The sequence below is a fragment of the Rutilus rutilus genome (genome assembly GCF_951802725.1).
Source record: "Rutilus rutilus genome assembly, chromosome: 18".
Classification (NCBI taxonomy): domain Eukaryota; kingdom Metazoa; phylum Chordata; class Actinopteri; order Cypriniformes; family Leuciscidae; genus Rutilus; species Rutilus rutilus.
In genome coordinates, this window is record NC_140231.1 from 21,606,634 (window position 1) to 21,625,806 (window position 19,173).

General features: G+C 37.3%; 1 protein-coding gene across 3 annotated transcripts in view; it reads right to left on the bottom strand.

Annotated features, from left to right (window-relative positions):
* Positions 1–1,006: 1,006 nt before the first annotated feature.
* Positions 1,007–19,173, bottom strand: part of rai14 (retinoic acid induced 14) — a 48,738-nt gene continuing 30,571 nt past the window's right edge. For 2 of the 3 annotated variants that reach the window (XM_084387001.1, XM_084387002.1), the window contains exons 4-18: positions 18,315–18,403; positions 18,142–18,206; positions 15,787–15,844; positions 14,880–14,950; positions 9,641–9,747; positions 8,930–9,117; positions 7,821–7,846; positions 7,353–7,433; positions 7,076–7,165; positions 6,505–6,624; positions 5,921–6,022; positions 4,065–5,606; positions 3,829–3,981; positions 3,094–3,159; positions 1,007–2,839 (exon numbers count right to left, since the gene is read on the bottom strand). In XM_084387001.1, coding sequence (XP_084243127.1) covers positions 2,762–2,839; positions 3,094–3,159; positions 3,829–3,981; positions 4,065–5,606; positions 5,921–6,022; positions 6,505–6,624; positions 7,076–7,165; positions 7,353–7,433; positions 7,821–7,846; positions 8,930–9,117; positions 9,641–9,747; positions 14,880–14,950; positions 15,787–15,844; positions 18,142–18,206; positions 18,315–18,403 — 2,836 coding nt within the window. In that variant the 3' untranslated portion in view covers positions 1,007–2,761. The remainder of the gene's footprint in view (positions 2,840–3,093; positions 3,160–3,828; positions 3,982–4,064; positions 5,607–5,920; positions 6,023–6,504; positions 6,625–7,075; positions 7,166–7,352; positions 7,434–7,820; positions 7,847–8,929; positions 9,118–9,640; positions 9,748–14,879; positions 14,951–15,786; positions 15,845–18,141; positions 18,207–18,314; positions 18,404–19,173) is intronic. The other variant, XM_084387003.1, reaches the window with a different exon arrangement.

Here is a 19,173-nt window from a genome sequence, read left to right on the forward strand (position 1 = left end):
CCACTTGTTTGAGTAAGATGGTACTGTCTAAGGACAAAGCTATAAAGGAACATTTTAAAGGAGTCATACCACAGGGTACCATGGTGACATTACCCAGAATTCAGTTGGCATGACATCTAAGAACATTCTGATGCTGTGTGCTCAGAGTGAGATGGTCTATTGTCCCTGGTTCGGCCTTCAGGCGCTGACAGCCTCTCTTCTTGCCAAAATGGCATCTAAAAAACATTGACAGTGACCTTCTTCACCAAAGCAGCAATTTCATGAAATTACCAACAGGAAATAGAACTCACATGCTGGCCTGTGTAGTTTCTCTTTGAGACCTTTGCAAAATAGAGGCATGTAAAATATGAAAATCCTCAATTTGTACAGTATTATTTTGGCAGCTCAAGGAAATGTTTTCAAATTGTTATACAACTTTCTAAATATGACAGCAATGCCATTCCTTAGCTTTACCGAATTGTGAACACTTTACAATAACGTCTCTTTTGTCAACATTAGCAAAAACATTAGCAAACATTAACACCGAGCAATATATTTTTAACAGTGTTTATTAATTTTTGTTAATGCAAATGATTCATATGATTAATAAATGCTATAGAAGTACTGTAATTGTGTCTTAATGTTGGTTAATGTTATTAACTGCTAACATAATAAATCTTATTGTAAAGTGTTACAACAAAACTGTTACTCCTAAGGTCTAAGAGCTAGTTGAATTCACAGCAAGTTTGTTGATGACGCACAAGAAGCACATGAGCATCAAGGTACAATGTTCCAGCTGATATACAATAAAACCAAACAATAACAATAAAAACTCAATGCAGAATCAGCATTTGCCATAAAATTGAAACCAGGTCTGTGCTCTTCCTGCAGCTGTCAATCTGTATTTCAAGCTGTATTCACATTTGTAGAATACAAATTAAGAATTAATACTTGGAAAGAATTTTGGTGCACAAAAAGGTCTTACATAAGCCTGGAGCAATCTTTTTTTTTTTTTTTTTTTTTTTTTACTTTGACAACAAAAACTTTGACAACAAAAAAAGAACCAATTCATACGTTTAATTACTAAGCAAAAATACTTTTTGTCTGAGTCAATAACAAATACAATAGACAAAAAAAAAACTGACAATGAACCGATCATGAAATATGATAGATAAGAGCTCAATGACAATATCATAGGTATTCAACAAGGCAGGTTTTTTTTTTTTTTTTTTTTGCATGCAAACTCTTCACTTCAGAAACTGACAGTATCAGATACTTGTGAAATATTTTCTGATGTAACTGGGGCTATATGATCTCTGACAAATGTGGTTTTGTATATTATGAACTCGTTTAGTAATGCAATGGTTCTCAGGAAAGGTAACGGATAAACAAAAAGCAAAGATGGCAATTTCTATAGGTAGTGGACACCTAATACACGTCATACAAAACTCCGCTATATTTTCTATGAAAGCAATTACTCCTTATAAACAGGTTTATATGCTTTCCTCAAATTACATTCAAAAAGCTAAAAAATTATACTAAACCAGGTAATGAGCAAGGCTTTAGTGCATGGACAAAATAACATCTAAACCATGCTCTACAGGTGAATAGCATGTTTTCAAGTGCTACTGTATATTTCTTATCACTAATAAAGCGTGTTTACTCTTTAGGTGTCAAAAAATCCTTCATACGACCCACATTTAAGTAACTCCTTAATTGGGGAAGTGTGTTTATCCTTAAACTGACAAACTACAATCTCATCTTTTCCAAACCTTATTTGTTGTAAAAACCACAACTACACTGAAGTGCTAGGGCTAACTCACCCCTCACTGTGTCACTGAAGCCTTTAGTTTATAACTAACTACAGTAATTGTTTAAGGTGTGATGACTTCATTACCATAACAGACTACAGTACATATTTAGGATGTGCAGGCAAATTCAACTGTAAAACTCAAATGTTTTAGTGCAGCAGGCTGGTTGAACCAAGCAGAATGCAAAAGAAATATAGTGCAGCTTCAAATGTTATGGTCTCCAAAACATTACCATGGGCGTACAAATGAGCAGAGGCACATGGACACAGCCCATCAGGTGTCCTGAAAATGGCAGGTAAATACTGGTATCAAAGAAAGACTGACTACTGACTGAAGAAAGTGCATTTGGCGGATAGACATTTTGTAAAGCACATACTCTGAAAAAGTGGAGAATTCTGAAAAACTACTGAAAAGGGTCACAATATCCAACAACACTGAGCCACTTCCCTTTCACAGCACGTAGATACTACAGGTAGTTGCAATTTGAGAAAGTCCACATCCTACAACTGAAAAAGAAAGAAAATATGATTGTAAAAGGTGCACTGTGATGAACTGCTCTGCAGGCAAACATACTAGAACATTGTGCTTTGTTTTTGCATTCTACCTCAATGCAAACTGACAAAATTACCTTGCAACAGGATCAAATACTGATCAAATTCTTTGACAATATACAAAAATACGAACTGTTTTCAAAATAGATTTCAGAAAATCATTGACTGTAGATTGTGTTTTTGTCTGGCACTGCATGAGCTGAGACATTGTGCGCACATCAATGGTCTTCCTGTTTTCGTAAATCACTCAAGTTCGCTGTAAGTTTCCAAAATATCTGGGGAAAGCCAATGACGATTTCAATTGCAATGCTTGACAACCTGTGTCATTCTGATTGATGGATCCTGGGCTTTAGTTCTCAGATGAATTTCCTTTGATCAATGTTTTTTGGCAAATCATGAACAACTGCAGTACTGGCTCCTTCACTTGGCCTCGGTTGGCATTTTGCACATTACAAGTATCTGTTTCAAAGCCTTTTGCACATCTTCATCCATCTGCCCCTGAAAGGAAAGGTTTCAGTGTTTAAAAGTTACATTCTGAACTGTGAGAAAAAAAAAAAAACTGAAATAATTTACTAACAAGATAATACAGTATATGGATGGGAATAAGTGCAATATTATTAAATAAATATATAAAATATTGTTATAACAGTGGTACTATGACATTGCAGTATCTTTAACAGAGGAAACATTTAAATGTCAATATATCATGTGTACACACTGTAATAAAAAACTGATCAGAAATCAATACGGACCTGGACAGCATAAAGAAGGTGCATCCGGTAGACTGAGACAATTTCATGATGGCGTTTCTTGGACTCCTACAGCACAAAAAAAGCAAATACTGTTATTTGCTATTTTGAGTCCTAAATTGAATTTATGATGCATCTGTCATGCTCATAAAAAACAGCAAACACCATTTTCTATGCTGCTATATATTACACACTATCGTTCAAATGTTTGGGGCCAGAAATGAATACAAATAAATAAAAAACTTTTATATCTAAATTGATCAACAGTGACAAAGACATTTATAATGTTTAAAAATATTCTATTTCACATAATGCTGTTCTTTTGAACTCTCTATTTATCAAACAATCCTGAAAAAAATTATTATAGCTCCCACAAAAATATTAAGCAGCACAACTGTTTTCAACACTAATAATAATAAGAAATGTTTCTTGAGCACCAAATCAACATGTTAGAATGATTTCTGAAGGCTCATGTGACATGCTAAAAAAATCATTTTTGCCATCACAGGAATAAATCACATTTTAAAATATATGTTCACAATAGAGAACAGTTGTTTTAAATTGTAATGATATTTTATAATATTACAGTTTTACTGTATTTTTGGTCAGATAAATGCAATCTTGGTGAGCATGGGAAACTACCGACCCCAAACCTTTGAACCTTTGAGTTGCTATCTTTAATGAAACAGAGCATTAGATTCCTTGCTAATTTATGGAAGAACAAGATTAGTAACATACAGAAAGCTGATATTGCAGTTGTTTGATCTGCTGCTGGAGCGAGTCCACCTGCTGGCTCTGTTGTCTCTTAGGGGTGCTAGTGGTGTACGACAGCTGTGACAGGCTGTTCAGAGCATCCTTCAACTTCATGATTTCCTTTGAGAGATCATCAATCTGTAGATAATAAACAAACATGACACATTAAGTTTTAATATGACACATCTGCATCAATTTAGACAGACCTGAACCATCAGCACCTTTTTATTCTTCTCTCTCTCTGAGATAACATGGTTCTCAACCTGCTTCTTCAGCTGGACAATGATATCCTGAGCCTCCTTGTACCTGGTATTCAATGCACTGCACTCTTGCTCCCTGCAAACCGCCAGCTCCTGCGCCGCTTCTCTCTCATTCCTGCCGTCCCTCACCTCCTGCCAAGCAGCGGTCACCTCCAGGGCCATCTCATCCTGTTTCCTGAGAGCATCCTTCAGTAGGTGGTTCAGGTGACTTATCTCATTCTCCAGAGTCTCCCTCATCTGCTCATATTCCAGCCGGGATAATGAATCATCTGGAGTTACATCCTTCTCAACTGTCAGTCTGTTCTGCAAAGCGTCCACCTGCAAGGTCTTCTGGGCGAGCTGCTCCTTAAGAACTTCAACTTCCAACTCTAGGTTCTTGATAGCGTTCCCCAAGGATGCCACGACCTGTGTGTGGTCTGCAATGGCTACAGACGATTGAGCCTGGTTTTCGGCATCTTGTTTAACCTGGGCTATTTCTTTTAGCGCTGCTTGATGCTTAGCCTCAGTGTCCTTCACAACATTCTGCATGTCGTTCATCTTGAACGTCAGCTCTTGAATTCTCTGCTCATGCTCCTCCTTGGTGACACAGACCACGTCTGCCTTGTCCTTAGGCTCTGATTCTTTGGCCTGCAGCTGGTTGCGGGCAGCGCTAAGCTCGCTTTTGGCCTCACTGTATGACTTTGAGAGCTCCAAAAGCCGCCGCTGCAGCCCATCGATAATCTCGCCGAGCTCTGCCTTCATCTCCTCAAAGTCTTTGGCAGCAGCCTCCACTGGCACAGTGCCACGAAGGGCCTCCTGGAGCATCTTGATTTCCTCTTGAGACTCTTTGTACTTCTCAATCAACAGAGTCTTCTCCTGGTTGATGTTCTCCACCAAAGCGTTGTAGGTGTTCTTTAGTTCTTGACGCTCAACTTCGGATAGGCTGACACTTTTGAGCTGAGCCTGAAGATCCCTTATCAAACAAGCATCTTGCTTTTGCTCCTCCTGTGACCTGGCCAACTTTCCCTTCAGTTCTTTGACCTCCTGCTCCAGGCAGCTTTTCAAATACTGAAACTTCTGCACCACATTGTCCTCTTGTGGACTCACAGAATCTCCCCTCAGCTGTAACTCTTGCAAAGATTCTTGGTATTTTTGAGTATCTTCGTCCATGCTTTTAGATGCAACTTCAATTTTCTCAAAGTCAGTGTTGAGTCTGGCCTGAAGGGAGTGGTTTTCCATTCTGGACTCTAGAAGTTTAGCCTGCAGATTCTCCAGCGCATCCCGTAGCAGTCCGATTTCTTTATCTGTACTCAACCTCACATCCTCCTCCATCTCATGTTTGATTGAGGAACTGCTAATGTCCAGACCAGACATCTCCAAAAGATCCTCTTCATCACCGGTGTGGATGTGCACGTCACTGGAGAGCTCAAAATCAGCACGGGTGGAGTGGTACGAGGCATTGGATTCGATGCTGTTTGGACGGGAATTTCCATGGCCTTCCTCTCCTTGAGGAGCTGGACGTTTCTGCTCGGTGAGAAAAGATAAATGTTCTTGAAAATCAAGATAATGACTTGCAATGCACATCTTTATTTCCAAATACTCATTACTTAAAAGTGCTTTGTGCAATTTCCAACCATCAAACAGATTTGTAAAAATGTATACAGGCAGTACTGCCCCAAACTCAGGCCACTGACTGTTTGACATGGCAATACATGGCAATGACTGGCACGACATGGCAATACTTGCTCAAAAAGAAGGTAACCAACAACGTTTTTTTTACGAAAAAAATGATAATTCACATTTCAGCTTTAAGGTGACTTTTTTTTACAGTGAGTTACCTTTATTATTTGGGCAAGCTGCTGGTTTTCCAGGGAGAGAGAGGCTATCTTTGCTTGCAGGGCTGCAATCAACGACAAATTTGCATTCTCAGACTGCTCCATCTGTTTCAAAACAGGAGGACATCAAGAGATTATTTTACAATATCCTTTTTATTGGGCTTTAGACATCAAAATCTCACTTGAGAGCGACAAACTGATTCCTTACGATCTGATACTACACTAAGAGAAGTCATGCAGGCCACCACAAAATTTCCATAACATAAGAGGCTGTTTTGAAGAACATCATTACTGTACACAAAACACAGTGTCTCTGGATTTTTAGGTTTTCAATGCTTACTAAAGACCCACGGGTTTACGTCACTAGTCGAAATTCAAACAGAGTGCACAAACTTAAACAAAACGTTCGAGGCCAAGACTGGTGGTGTGGATGAGAAGTCTGCTTTTGTGTCCCCTAAAGCAAGGTCCTTCACCTGGCCAGGGCCAGTAAAAATGCAGCTGTTAAAATGGGTTCCAGAGAGCAAAAGTGGCTGAAGATCAAAGCAGCTGCCACATGAAGGAATATTAAAGGGTTGTGCGGTACTCGCCTTGGGCTCAGTCTGCTCCACAATCTGCTTCAGATCTTCAATGGTCTCGAGCAGCATGCTCTTTTCCTCATGCAATTTCTCGATCTCATCCTTCAGTACAGTACTTTTCAGCTCCTCCTCCTCAACAAACAGGAAGTGAAGAACTCCCAGTTATTCAGGTCATTAAATAATGAACAAAATATAACCGCAACATGCCTATGGATTAGCTATCTAACACAGGTGTGATTTCACCACAGACAATATTTCAAAACCTAATAAGCTGTATACCTAGACAGCATTTTGGGCATTATAGGCATGTTCAAATGCTATTTGGTAAAATTTGGTAGGCAGTAACTAAGCTTTGAGACAGCCAATAAGCAATGTGAAAAGTGTTTTCTAGTGTTAACTACTTACAAAATTAATTTTTAGGATATTTTTATTTATATTTTTTATTGTTATCAATATTATAAAAAAATAATAAGGCATAAATGATTACAATCAATATTATAATAAATATTTTCTTGATTTATACATACATACTTTATATATTTTATTTATACTAATACCCCTTAATGCTCTTTCCATATTTTACCTTGTAATTGAATCTTTTGGAAGAATCACTTTTGCTGGACAAAGGAGTATCAGTTGGAGTAAAATAAGGTGGTGAGATGATACCAGCCGACTGAAAAATAAGACAAAGGATAGCGTAAAAGTGAGGCTAAGCTTAGAGACAGTAAGAGCCAATATGGATACAGAAAAATTGTTATCAGATGAATATTCAGAAGTAATTACATAAAGATTTGCGTCTAAAGCTTTTAGAAAGTGCAGAGATCATTACCGATTACAGATTCAGCACTGTGTGCCTTTACCTGGATTGGGCTAATGGGAGGAGGAGGTGCTTTTCTCTTTTTGGGAGTGGAGCTTCTGTCCTCATTTAACTTTTGACCATGCTGAGATTGTGTGCGTGATAAGGAGAGTGGCAAAAAGAGAGAGAAAGAGAAAGACGAAGTAAAGTGTTTAAGTGGTTAGTGAAATAAACACTGCACACTTAGTTTGGGAAAAGAAGACTATCACTACAGGGTGAGGCAAATGCCAGTGCAGGTTTCTAAAAGTGCATTGTGGGAATGTTTGTTAAATGTAAAAATAAAGGAATATTCAATCAAAACTCCTGGCTTGTTGAGGCTGACACTACTGTTCCAAGTGAGCTAAGCATTCAGTTAAAATGTGAATTTAAATTGTCTATGGAGAAACTTGCAGGTTCTGTCAATCAAAAAATGAGGAAAACCATCAAAGTCTGAGGGGATGAAAATGAATGAAATGAAAATTAACTTGCTTACCTGAGGGGTTCTCGTCGAATTCTTATCTGCTCATGCAAAGATACAGGAGGGGAAAACATGGAGTGTGGTTATGAGGGGAAAATGAAAATGGCATGTCACTGCCTGGTGCTGAAATTTGTTATTCTGTCTTAATCTTTCCATTTTTCATTATTTCACGAGCAGATCTGAGAAATTTTGCAAAACGTTGGATGTGTGAAAGCATGGTTTAAAAAAGAAAAGAAAATGCCACTAGATGGCAATGTTGAGCCAGTAAGCTGTGTGTAAATTGAGGACAGAAAAGAAAACAGAATTTAACATTTAAGGTGATGATACACGCACAAATATTATCAACTGGTTTCTTTTATTAAATGCCATTGGGGGGAAAAACTGACATTTCGGCTTTCGATTGAGCTTTCCTCAGTGTATCCCAGTGTATATTTTACATTCAACAACAGCTGCCTTGTGCTTACAGCCAAATCACAGCAGCACTCTAGCTTCGGTTCTTGCAACAGTATGTGAAGAAATCCATTAATGTTCTTCAGTTTTGAGTAGAAGGTCTTTTGGTTATTATAGAACAGGAACACTTTACATTATACTGCCCATGATACACATAACTACACGCTAGTAATCGTAATAGCAATAACTATGCGGAATTATACGCAGCTCCAGAAAACTAATAGATGTCAAATACATGTATTTCATTAGTATTTTTCAGCACTAATTAAAGTCGTCATGAAATGGAAGTTGCGTTAGTCTTTTATTCCCTATTGCGATGTATATTCGAGTGAAACGGCTGTTTAAACAAGAAAAAAATGTAGGGTTGATCGCACCAGTAAACATGTCACCAGCAGAGAAGAGGTGTCGTTGCAAGAGGGAGAAGGTATTTTGATTAAAGATTATGAGGGCACATGATTTAAAACAAAATGATGTGCACAGATCAATTATTTATAGTAAATACTGCAATATTCCCCAAAATATTGTCCATTTTTATTTCATGGTGACTTTAAGCATCATGGAGAGGAATGTACCTGTAAAGTATGACCATTGGTATTTTAATCATAATCTGAAATGTCAACTTCAAAGCTAAATTGTTTAAAATGACATCACACTGATTTTCACTTTTAAATTACCTGATTCCGACTGCTGTCTGTGGAGGGCATTGTTGAGAACGGTTCGGACCTCGCTGCTGCCAGACAGTTTGGCGTAATGTAGCACGTTGTGGCCGAGCGAGTCCACCATGTGCAGGTCAGCTCCCCTCTGCACCAGAAACTCGACAGCGGCCGGACAGCTGCTCTCACTGGCCAACATCACTGCGGTTCTGATTGGATAATAGATGTTTTTTTTTAATTAATACTTTTATTTAGCTAAACTGTGCATTAAAGTACACATTAAATTGATCAAAAGCGTCAGTAAAGACATTTAGAGGAAAGACAAAAGATTTCTATTTCACATACAAATTGGACATTCCATTCATCAAAGAATCCTAAAAAAAATGTAAGAAATGTTTCTTGAGCGCCAAAGCAGCTTATTAGAATGATTTCTGACAGATTCTGAAAGACTGGAGTGATGGCTGCTGAAAATTCAGCTTTGCCATCACAGGAACATTTTCAGTCTTGGTGACCATAAAACACTTTTCAAAAACAAAACAAAAATCATATTGATCCCAAACTTGTGAACAGTAGTGTGTTCTGTATAAAAATGGATTATGTTATGCACAGTTTAGTTCCACTGTTAGCATTCCAATTTAGTGTACTCAGCTCACTTTTGAGCTCACAACCACAAACTGAAAAACTTTTCTTTTAGCAGTCTCTCTATATTATGACTGATAACCAGAAACATACCTGCCATTTTTGTCTCTAGCATTGATGTCAGCACCCCAGTCCAATAAGCTCCGGCAGACCTCTGCGTGTGCATGTCTAGCTGACAAAAGCAGGGGCGTCAAGCCGTCCTAAATGGAAAAAGAGCTTTAAAATCAACATCATTTTCCTTCAAATACCATCCTCTGCATGTTAAGAGGCTACGTTATTGGAATATAGACAATACATTAGACAGAACTGGCACCAAACAGCGAGACAGTGAAGACACTGAATTATCATCAAAATGTAATAGAGCTTTAGACATCTAATATCAACAGAAGTGAAACCTGATGCATTAAAATCTACATGATATTAAAGTACATAGGTGAACATTTCTTCCTTCTTTTCCTAATCTCCTTGGGCAAACAATCTTCTCACAGAGCTCAACGCCTCCTGCAAGCGACCCCAGAGGTCACAGGGGGTTCGGCCAATTATTCCAGAGCGAAAGAACCTGACACCTCATCAAAAGCACATTTAGGATGACGAGGCTGAATTTGAGCTGCAACCTGAAAATTACACCACAACTCTGTACAGCACTTCAATGCATTTAGGCTTTCTCAGTTAAAACTACTACTACAAAAACAAAACAAAAAAGAGCCTGTGCATGCAAAACATTGTGAACTACACAGTTGTGTTTTTAATTCTGCTGACGTTATGATATATTTGAATTATTTATAGAGAAAAGCATAAAAGTTTTTTTTCTTCTTCTTTTTCTTCAGGAAGCAAGAAGTGCAGATCTAGACTTTCTGTGGAAGCTCACAACATGGTGCGGTTTTTCCCTGGGAAGTGTGAGGAATCTGAGACTGTGTTGATGCTAATTTATGGTACAGACACAACCTTTATGCATAAGATCTTAAAGCTTGTGCATGTTTGTGGTATAAAAAAGGTTTAAATTCCTTTTTAGATGTTTTTCAATTTGCATCTTAACTTGCAAAAGCTTAGTCATAGCAGTCCAGGAGGTGATTTGAGCTCATATGGCATCAAGCAGAGAATATGAAATGATTAAATACAATCCTACTGTATGCTCGGGCTGGTTTCTTCCCTGGCATGCATTGAAGAGCCAAGACAAGATTAAATTTAACAAGCTAACATTTAAGACATCTGGAAGGTCAGGGAATGTTATAACTATAGTTTATACTAATAGGAACATCTTTAAACACGATATATGAATGATGAAATAATTGCATATTTTGTTTAGCTATTACACATCCCATCAAGACGATTTTTTTTTTTTTACATTCTGGGAGTGACCTTTAAGTTAAATTACATTTTCTAGACAAATTATGACGAAAACATAATTGTTCAAAACATAATTTCACATGGCCTTTAAGTTCAGAAAAATAATTTATCTTCACATAGCAAACCACAACAATCCCAATTAATTAGTTTATAACTGCATTCAGCACTGATAAACACATCACAAGGCTGCTGTGGAGAAAGTCTGTTTACAACATATACCTCATGGGCATTCACAACTGAGCCAATTTTGCAATGGCTGGGTCACTGTAATAGAAACATTAGAATGATTATAGCAGAATTGATTGGTTTGTTTACATAACGAGGAATATACATTCATCAGTCTTAACATAAAACAGGTTTTGAGAAAACATTGTATCTAACAAACCATTTTATAAGGTGTTGCTCAAAGAAAGCCTGTAAATGTCCTCAATATTGATTTCTTCAAGCTAGGAGATCTTAAGCTGTTGCATTCACAAAAGGAAATATGCAAAAACTATACCTTTAGAGGTACAACAGTTTGTCACTTAAACGGACATTTAAAGAAAAAAAACTGAAGGTAAAACCCGTAAGACTTTCTTTCCTCTGTGAAACACAAAACAAGCAAGGCAATTTTTCACACAATGTGTTTTGAGGTGATTTTGTGCGTCAGTTCCTGTTCATTAACACCACATGAAAAAGAGCCCTCAAAATGAAGTCATATGAGCTTGCATGACATGAGCAAGAGTAAATGATGGTTGAACTAAAATAAAGTTTTAAACAAACTGCATTCCATATGCTCCTGAGGATATGAGCATCCCATATGCTGCAAGGGAAAATAAGAGGGAAATAACCAGGCGTGAGCTTTCTAAATTAGACAGAGTGGCTTTTGCTAAGCTGTTGGTGGATGAAGGATTTCCATCAATTTATCAGCTCAAAGGCAAACTCCAAGATGAGTTTAAATGAAAAAAATGAAAAAAGGCACACGTCACTGGACTCGTTCATTACTAACAACCTAGTTTTCCAAAAATTACGCCCAGTGTTTTCTGAGTGTGCATCAAAGCTCAATAATTTGTGCTTGAGCCCAGAATGCTATTGCGACATTAGTTGGCCTGCGCTTAATAATTTAGCAGAGAGAGCAGGTATTTCCGCATGTTCAAAGCAATGGGCTGAGTGGGCATGAATGTGCCTGAATGTGCCAAGCTTGCCTCAGAAGATGACGACGGTGGATAATCAGTGACCGTAAGCAGAAGCAGCCTCTGATTCACATCTACTTTTGACTCTCTCTCGTTCTCCTTTCTGACTGCTGAAGCTCTTTAGTCATGGTTGTTTAAATGAGAGAGCCACAGCTTGAGGGTTCGTTGCCTCCCACACCGGCCATCTGTCTCTCAGTAACATATAGCTTGAAAAGAGAAAAACGGTTCATTTCATTGGAGCTGCATGCTAACATTATGACAATTGAGAGTGTGAATTAGAGAATAGGTGATAATGTCGCATGGTAGACAAAGGCTGTTTATCCAGCAGACATGCAGGCTCAGTGGTTAAGTCAAAGTTTACGAAAAAGACATGCTTTCGATATACGTAAAAGAGGTTTGGGATCTTTTTATGCAAAATGCAAAAATATTAATTCTGTTCTGCTACATGCAAAAACGGATAAAAACACTTTACTTTAAAACAAGTTATGCATCTGTTGTCTTGATAACAAAGCAGCTCATTATAAATCATTAGCCACAGCAGACCTGTTGTGCATCTCCAAGAACCACAGTAAGTACCGCGAAAGCGATTAGAGAGCAGGCGGCTCCGTACTTTGATGTCATACACCAATCGGTCTGCGCAGCGCCACTTCAAGTCAGCGTTTCTTTTCTGATTGAATTAATGTATTGAGCGAATCAATCGGGTGAACCAATGATTCAATGGCCTATTCATAAAGAGAACCATTTGTGACCCTGGATCACAAAACCAGTCACAAGTCGCACGGGTATATTGTGGCAATAGCAACAATACATTGTATGGGTCAAAATTGTCGATTTTTCTTTTCTGCCAAAAATCATAAGGCTATTAAGTAAAGATCATGCTCCATGAAGATATTTTGTAAATTTCCTACCGTAAATAAACAAAACATTTATTTTTGTGAGTGAATGCAGCACAATCGCGAACATAAATGGACAACTTTAAAGGCGAATTTCTCAATGTTCAATTTTTTTTGCACCCTCAGATTCCAGATTTTCAAATAGTTGTATCTCTTCAGCTTTGTTGTATAATTCTCAATTGAATTTACCCATGTGACTGGTTTTGTGGTCCAGGGTCACATTTATCTAATTCCTGAAAGAATCAGCTGTTTGAATGAATTAATAATTCAGTGACTATATTTACTTATATATTCTTTAATGTTTCATAAATGAAAAAGTGATACAGGTTTAAAACGACATTTTGAAGAATGTTGGTAACCAAACTAAAATACCAGTTCAGATGCAGCTTCTGAAACAAAAAACCATGGCCCTTGTAGCCTAAAAGTTTATGTGTAATAAATTATATGTTGAATCAAATCAAATATTTACTTCTAAATCTACTTTTTGGAATGTCTATTTAATGCTTTCCTCATTTAACACAATAATGACTTTAAATAATCTTTTGGGGGTCATTTCACAGCCAAATTTGATGTGTGATTAATTAGCGATTAATTAGATGAATTTATTGGCACATCATGTTATTAATTAGATATTAAAAATGTAATCGCTTGACAGCCCTACCTAATACAGGTTGTTTAGCCGTTGCCTCTTTTCCAGCGGTCTCCCCTGACAGAACATATTTGATGCATTATTAGAATGAAACGTTTCTCTTGAGATGCATCAGGGTCGTTCATCCTTCACCACAGTCAGTCTAATCTCTGGGATAATAGCGCTGTGGGTCTTAACAGATAACACTACTATTAAAGGATAACTGTGAATAATTGTGGATTTATATCTTTGTGAATAAATGTGGATTAATTAGAACAAACACTGCAGGGACAGCTAAATCCATCCAATGAATGCGGAATAAGAATAATTTGTTTACTTCTTAAAGATGCCCAGATAATGCAGATGCATATTAATGAATTTCTGACACAGAGGAGTAAGTAAGGTCAGTGTGATGGCCAATGGATAAGAACCTTGAGTATTAGTAGAGTCATCATTTACAAAAACATTTTAAACAAAACATTATTGTTTTGGATGTGCCAATATTTTTCTTCTGTTGTCTAAAGTTTTGAAGCATTTTTTTTTATTTATTTAACACTATATCTAATTTATCTCTAGGATGATGGTTAAACGTTAACATGATGCTAGGCAGATGCTAACACTAGCCAACCATAATTATTTATGTACATAGACTCACACACTTTGAATTTGAATTTAATATGAGCCAGAGGTAATTTAGTTTACAAATAGGAATATATAATATATTAAATATTGATTAATATTTATAAATCATTTAAAAAATATTATTAAACACTTTGATCTTTTGTAATAGATTGAAACTGCCTCAATATAAATGTTTTATGGTAATCTAAATGTTTCTTATACCAAAACATGCCAGAGATATTTGTAGTAGTTGGAGTTAAGAAAATAGATAAATAAATAATCCCTTACTACCTGTAAGTGCAGAATACAAATTATTTTTGTACTGCTAGTCAGTGCTCTTGTCATCAACCAGACAGAAGCTATTTAAAAGAAGCATTGTGAGACTCTGGAACAGAGACTGAAGGAACAAAAGAAAACTCATTGTAGAATAGAAAGTAAAAAAAAAACAACTTTGGACAAGCAATCTCCCAGTAACAGTGACCTCAAGTGTGCCATGAGGATTTAAATCAATGCAGCTGAACACGGATTCAAACCCACAGAGAAAAGAGTCTTTGGGAAGTTGTCCTTGACAATGCACATGTTTGAGGTAGACCACAGGTAGCTCTGAGATACATGTAGAGAAAGAACATTTTCACAGCAGTTAAAATATTTCGTATAAGACTCATACATACCGAGTCCTCAAGATTGACGTGACACTTGTGCTCGCACAGAAGCTGAACTATCACATTGTTTCCGCTGGCAGCTATAGGAGAGAGAAAGAGAGAACGGATAATAAGAAGCAGTTCTTTATCCCCACAGAGACACAAACAAGGGTTTAACAGCATGTCAACAAACTCTTTAAAGAGTAATTACAATGAACACTTCAAGCTTTCTCACAGAGACCAAAACCCGGCTCACAGTGTGTGACACCATTTATTTCCCAACAAATATTAGCGTCCCATTTAAAAATCACACCGTCTCCTGTTTCTAAACCAATCACGGCCATTATTCTCAAGCGAGCGGACTGGCATAAATGCAGTTTCTCTGCTTTGTAGTCCGCATGAAACCATGTTTTGCTTAAAACATCCTGCCAGCAGATTCTGACCTCCGGATGGCTGAAAGCTCCTTGCTCTTCGAGGCCGATCCCACCCCGGTTCAATCCCTCACAGCTGGCAAAAAGGCTCAATTAACAGCCAACACTGTCATTTATTTCCTCACTGTCTTCTATACAGACTGAAATGGGCAAGGGAGCATTTTATTTTTTATTTGCTAGGGAGCAATTTTGTGAACAAAGTCTTTCCACAAATAAAAACATGCTTTTCTTTGGGTTTGCCCTCACTACCTGGCAATTTGGAGCAAATGGTACACAATAACATGTCATTCTGTGCTTGGGAGTGGAATACCGGTGCCGTGGGGTTCATGTTGAAAAACATTTGCACCAAAAAACCTTTAGAACAAACTATTACGAAGCAAAAAGTAGTGAAAGAAAACAAGATATACTGAAGATAAAGCCTGTTGCTTGTCCTTGAAGGGCTCCTGAGTTGAAAAGAATTTAAGTAAACAGATTAATCTTTAAAACAAGGACATTTTGCACCTTACCTGCGTGATGCAGAGCCATCTTCCCTGAGCTGTCAGGTGCATCCACCACACACTTAGTCTGTAGAATAAAACGCATTCGATTATTGCTTCAAACGCATTATCTAAAACCACCATGACATGTTCTTCCCAGAAGGCACTGCTAGACACCAATTACAACCTTTCAATCAAAACAGCTACGATTTTTTTGGTGCAAGTTAATGATTTGCGCCCCTATTAAACATTTAGCAGCATGTCAGGCCAGTGTTCATGGACGAACAGGCACAAGGCATTTATTTGACAGGCATCATCCGAGGAGAGGTGTAATATATTAAACCTGACTGCAGTAGCCAATCAGACCTAAAAATGTGCCTAATGTGGATGTCCCATTCAATGTGATTACTGACTGCATTAACCCCTCAAGTTCATTGTGCTACTATTATGTAAATGAGATTCCATATGTCCATTTTAAATCCTTCAATAACTTGTCTTGTATGCGTACATAAACCTCCAAAGCTTATTTGAATTAGTAGAGGCCAATGACTTTTTTTGTCATTAGAAATGACTAGACATTCAATCAACAAGAAAATTAGCTAAGAAAGTTGATTTTATTTTTAGGGAACATTTCATCAGAATCTCAAGGCACTGGGTACATTAGAGCATTTGTTGTGTTTGGGAAGCCAGGCAAGGGGTTTTGGTTTAGGACTTATGGATGAAACTAAATTACTACTGTCAGGCACTTTCATTTGTGTAGCAGTTAATTTTCTGTTTCACATGATCTTCAGGAGGAAAGGCCAATTAATTCAACACCGGCCTGGCTGTGTGAAGGGGAATATATCAATATATTTGATAAATATATAATGCATATATTTGCAAGGCTTTCAACAGTGAAACAACCTCATTCAAAACTTCAGTATTGTACACCCCTGAAAAAATGGGTTGGTACAATATTTAAAATGCTTTTGAAAGAAATATGCACACCGTCTTATGCACATCAATGCTACATTTATTTGATAAAAATAAATTACAATTGAATTGAATTACAATTCAAAAGTACATCCTATTTTAATATTTTGTAAAATGTAATTTTGTGTCATATGGTCATTCAGAAATGAAACATTGCTTAAGAAACATTTCTAATTATTATCAATATTACTTAATATTTTTGTGGAAACCATGATATATTTTATAATGAATAAGAAGTTCAAAAGAACAGCATTTATCAGAAACAGAAATATTTAGTAAATTATTGTATATTATAAATGTGCTTACTCTTGATTAATTTATTTATGCATATTTGCTAAATAAAATGATTAAATAAAAAATGACTGACACAAAATTTTAAATGGTCGTATATTTAAGCATTTTAAACAGTGGAGAAGTATGGTGGCCCCAAAATGTATCTAGACTCTTAAGGTGTTTAAGATGTCATTGCATTAGATGAAAAAGCAGAGAGGGGGTGTTTTTGAAACGTTTTTTTATTCTCGAAAATAAATCACAAACCACAGTGGGTATTTTGTGCAGCTGTTAAAGTAACATTTATAGAATAATAATGAACTTTAATGAAACAATATCAGAACATTTTGAAAAGGTCATTTTTTATCAATTTTTACAAGATTATTACGGAGGCAGCTGAAGTTGATGGAGGAATTTGCAGCTTTACTCGCAAACTACAATTCATGTTCATCAATAAGGTGAGAACTAGACCCTTTATAAACCAATATATACTCAAATTAATTAAAAAGTGTAACATCCTAGTAGTAATCAAAGATGTTTGTTGTCGTAATGATGACAGTAGTGCACTGCACACAAAGGTAGTAGCACCCATGCCCAAATCTTCAAGCAGGCCAAGGCACGCTTGAGCGTACCGCGCCTGGGCATGGTACAGAGCGATCACACTAGTCAAATGAACCAGACTTTGGGGTCAAGCGTGCTCCAGCATGGTTCAGATTGCCTAGTGTTAGTACACCCTTAACCCATACTGGCAAAGCCAATGCTGACAGCTATTAGTGAACACAGCTGGAAGGCTCTGGATATTTCAGATCTGTGCAGCTCTAGTAGAATCACATGGAGTGGAGATTGAGTCGCCCATGATGATAAAAGAGACGCTAGAGAAGGTGCCTCAGCAGACCGAGGGGAGTCTTGGAACATGCCGACCTGCCCACACACAAATCCAAACAGGCAACCCTTTCCAAGCTCACAGAGGGAGGCCGTGGGATTTGCTAGTTTACAAAACTGAAGGAACAAAATCTGCTCCCTTTGTTTAGCTGGCACACAGCATGGCAACAGACATGGCTGTTGTTCCCATTAGCATCCACTCCATCTCTGTGTGTACATCAAACTCTCAGTCTGTAATACACAATCATTTGAAAATATTACCTGAAGCAACTTTTTGGCACACTCAGGATGGTTGTTTTTGGCAGCAAGGTGTAAAGCAGTAAACCCTGATGTGAAGAGAAGGAAACAAGGCTTGTTATTTACATTTTTACATATTTACACTTCCATAACATAAAAGTAATGCAAGCAAACATGTTGATCTAGTTGTAAACAACCTGAAGCGTCCTGCAGAGAAACATCAGCCCCGTGAGCCAGGATGACAGCAAGGCACTCAGCTTGACCTTGTGTGGCTGCTACATGCAGACTGAGAAAAAAGAAAGAAAAAAAAAACGTGTCATTAAGTCATTTTAGTTACAGATTAGCCATGCCACTCACACTTGGCCAGTTTTTATGTCATGTATAACTTGCCTGTAACCTATATGCAGTAAATAGAGGGCTTTTTAATTTAAAAGGTAGGTCAATGGCATGCTCTGCATATATGCTTGTCCTAAGGCAATTGTAAAGCACTCTAGTGCAAATGAGTGACACTAGATCAATCCTTTTCATTCTGTGTAGCAAGTCAAGCATAAATCACACAAGCACGCATTTTTTTTTTTACTGTTTCAGAAAGATGTCTCTAATGCTCACCAAGACCGCATTTATTTGATCAAAAATACATGAACCGTAATATTGTGAATATTACATTTTAAAAATATTACCATTTAAAATAGCTGTTTTTATTGTAATATATTTTAAAAAGTAATTTATTCCTGTGATGGCAAAGCTGAATTTTCAACAGCCATTACTCCAGTCTTAGGTCACGTGATCCTTCAGAAATCATTCTAATATGCTAATCTGGAAACATCTTAAAACTTTGATGAATAAAAAAAAAAAAATCTTTAATAGAAGTTTGCCAAGGCAGCAGTTTATGTGGCTTGTGTCAACACCCCCACGGAAGAGAGGGGTGGGGTGAGCAGTTGCTCATTATCATTTAAAGAGACATGCACCGAAACGGGTCGCTGTGAACAGAGCTGTTTTTAAGGAGGTAAAAAGGGTGTCGTTTTACACAACCATTGAGGAATTTTAACCAAAGTA